Source organism: Poecilia reticulata, unplaced genomic scaffold (genome assembly GCF_000633615.1).
Source record: "Poecilia reticulata strain Guanapo unplaced genomic scaffold, Guppy_female_1.0+MT scaffold_219, whole genome shotgun sequence".
NCBI lineage: Eukaryota > Metazoa > Chordata > Actinopteri > Cyprinodontiformes > Poeciliidae > Poecilia > Poecilia reticulata.
The window spans coordinates 19,493-20,669 of record NW_007615023.1 but is presented as its reverse complement, the minus strand read 5'-3'; the positions used below and the strand labels follow the sequence as shown (position 1 = coordinate 20,669).

Here is a 1,177-nt window from a genome sequence, read left to right as displayed (position 1 = left end):
CAGTAGGTTGGGATCTTACCATCCCAACCTACTGACCAATCAACCCAACTGATCAAACCAACCCATCTAACTAAGTTAACCCCAGTCAGTCAACCACTTCAGATCTGAAATGTTTTTCTGTGGATCATAAAATCCTCTGGCCGTTTTTTAAAACCTGAATGTTTCTGACATGTTTCCTCTGATCCTCGTTTCCTCAGAGTCACTCAGGCATCTTTGGTTATTCACAGCAGCAGCAGCAGCCCTGAAAAGTTCAGCGCTGAATGTCAGGAGTAACGACCCAAACTGTGTCTGCTCTGTCGGCGCTCAGGTCTGGAGAAGGGCAGYCAGTACAGCTTCCAGGTGGCGGCCATGACGGTGAACGGAACGGGTCCGTCCAGCGACTGGAGCACCGCCCAGACGCCGGAGAACGATCTGGACGGTAATCTGTTCAACAAGCTGCGTCTTCCTCCTCTTTCCAAACACACATAAATATTTAAGCAGCGGAGAACCGCGGCTGGTCGATGAGCGAAGGTTTGGTCTCTGGGGGACGGAGGGGAGACGGAGACGGCGAGAAAATATCACCCAGAATGAGAATCAGAAACAAAGGCTGTGATCATAAGATCACAGAAAAATGCTAATCTAGTTTTTCTTACAGTATTTTTAATGTTTTATGTCTTTTCAAGAACGGAAACTAAAACTTGGCTGTAAGTGTGAAGCTTGACTTCATTTGCTTTCTTCATAACGAAGTCAGTAAAACATGTTTGGATGTTTATCTAAACATTTAACCCTCCTGTTATGTTGCGGGTCAAATTGACCCGTTTCAAAGTTTAAAAATATTTTTAAAATAGTTGCAAGTATTTTTATTGCATGAAACTTTTTCTATTTGTCTTAATAGGTGAACTCTACATATAAATTGATCATTTATTCATCACTAAGTATGAATAAACAGTTTGTGTGTCTCAAGTTCAATTATAAAGATCACCCTTTGAAAAAAAAAAAAATTAAATGTAATATAAAAAAATTTACCAAAAATCACTTTCAAGGAAATTATTGTTTTTTTTTTGTGTCTAGGTTTTTTTCAGTGGACATAAAAAATGTAAATCCCATTTTTTATGTCCAAATGAGTAATTGAGTAAGTTGTCGTCATTAATCCTTAATTTCTGAGAAATAAAAAAAAACATAATTGCACAAATTTTGA

At 38.6% G+C, this 1,177-nt stretch overlaps 1 protein-coding gene across 1 annotated transcript in view; it reads left to right on the top strand.

The window, feature by feature from the left end:
• dcc (DCC netrin 1 receptor) overlaps positions 1-1,177 on the top strand; it is a gene marked incomplete at both ends in the record, with an annotated part of 106,776 nt that overhangs the window by 88,460 nt on the left and 17,139 nt on the right. Inside the window, one exon of the mRNA XM_017303225.1 lies at positions 308-465. Within this exon, the coding sequence (XP_017158714.1) occupies positions 308-465 (158 nt within the window). The remainder of the gene's footprint in view (positions 1-307; positions 466-1,177) is intronic.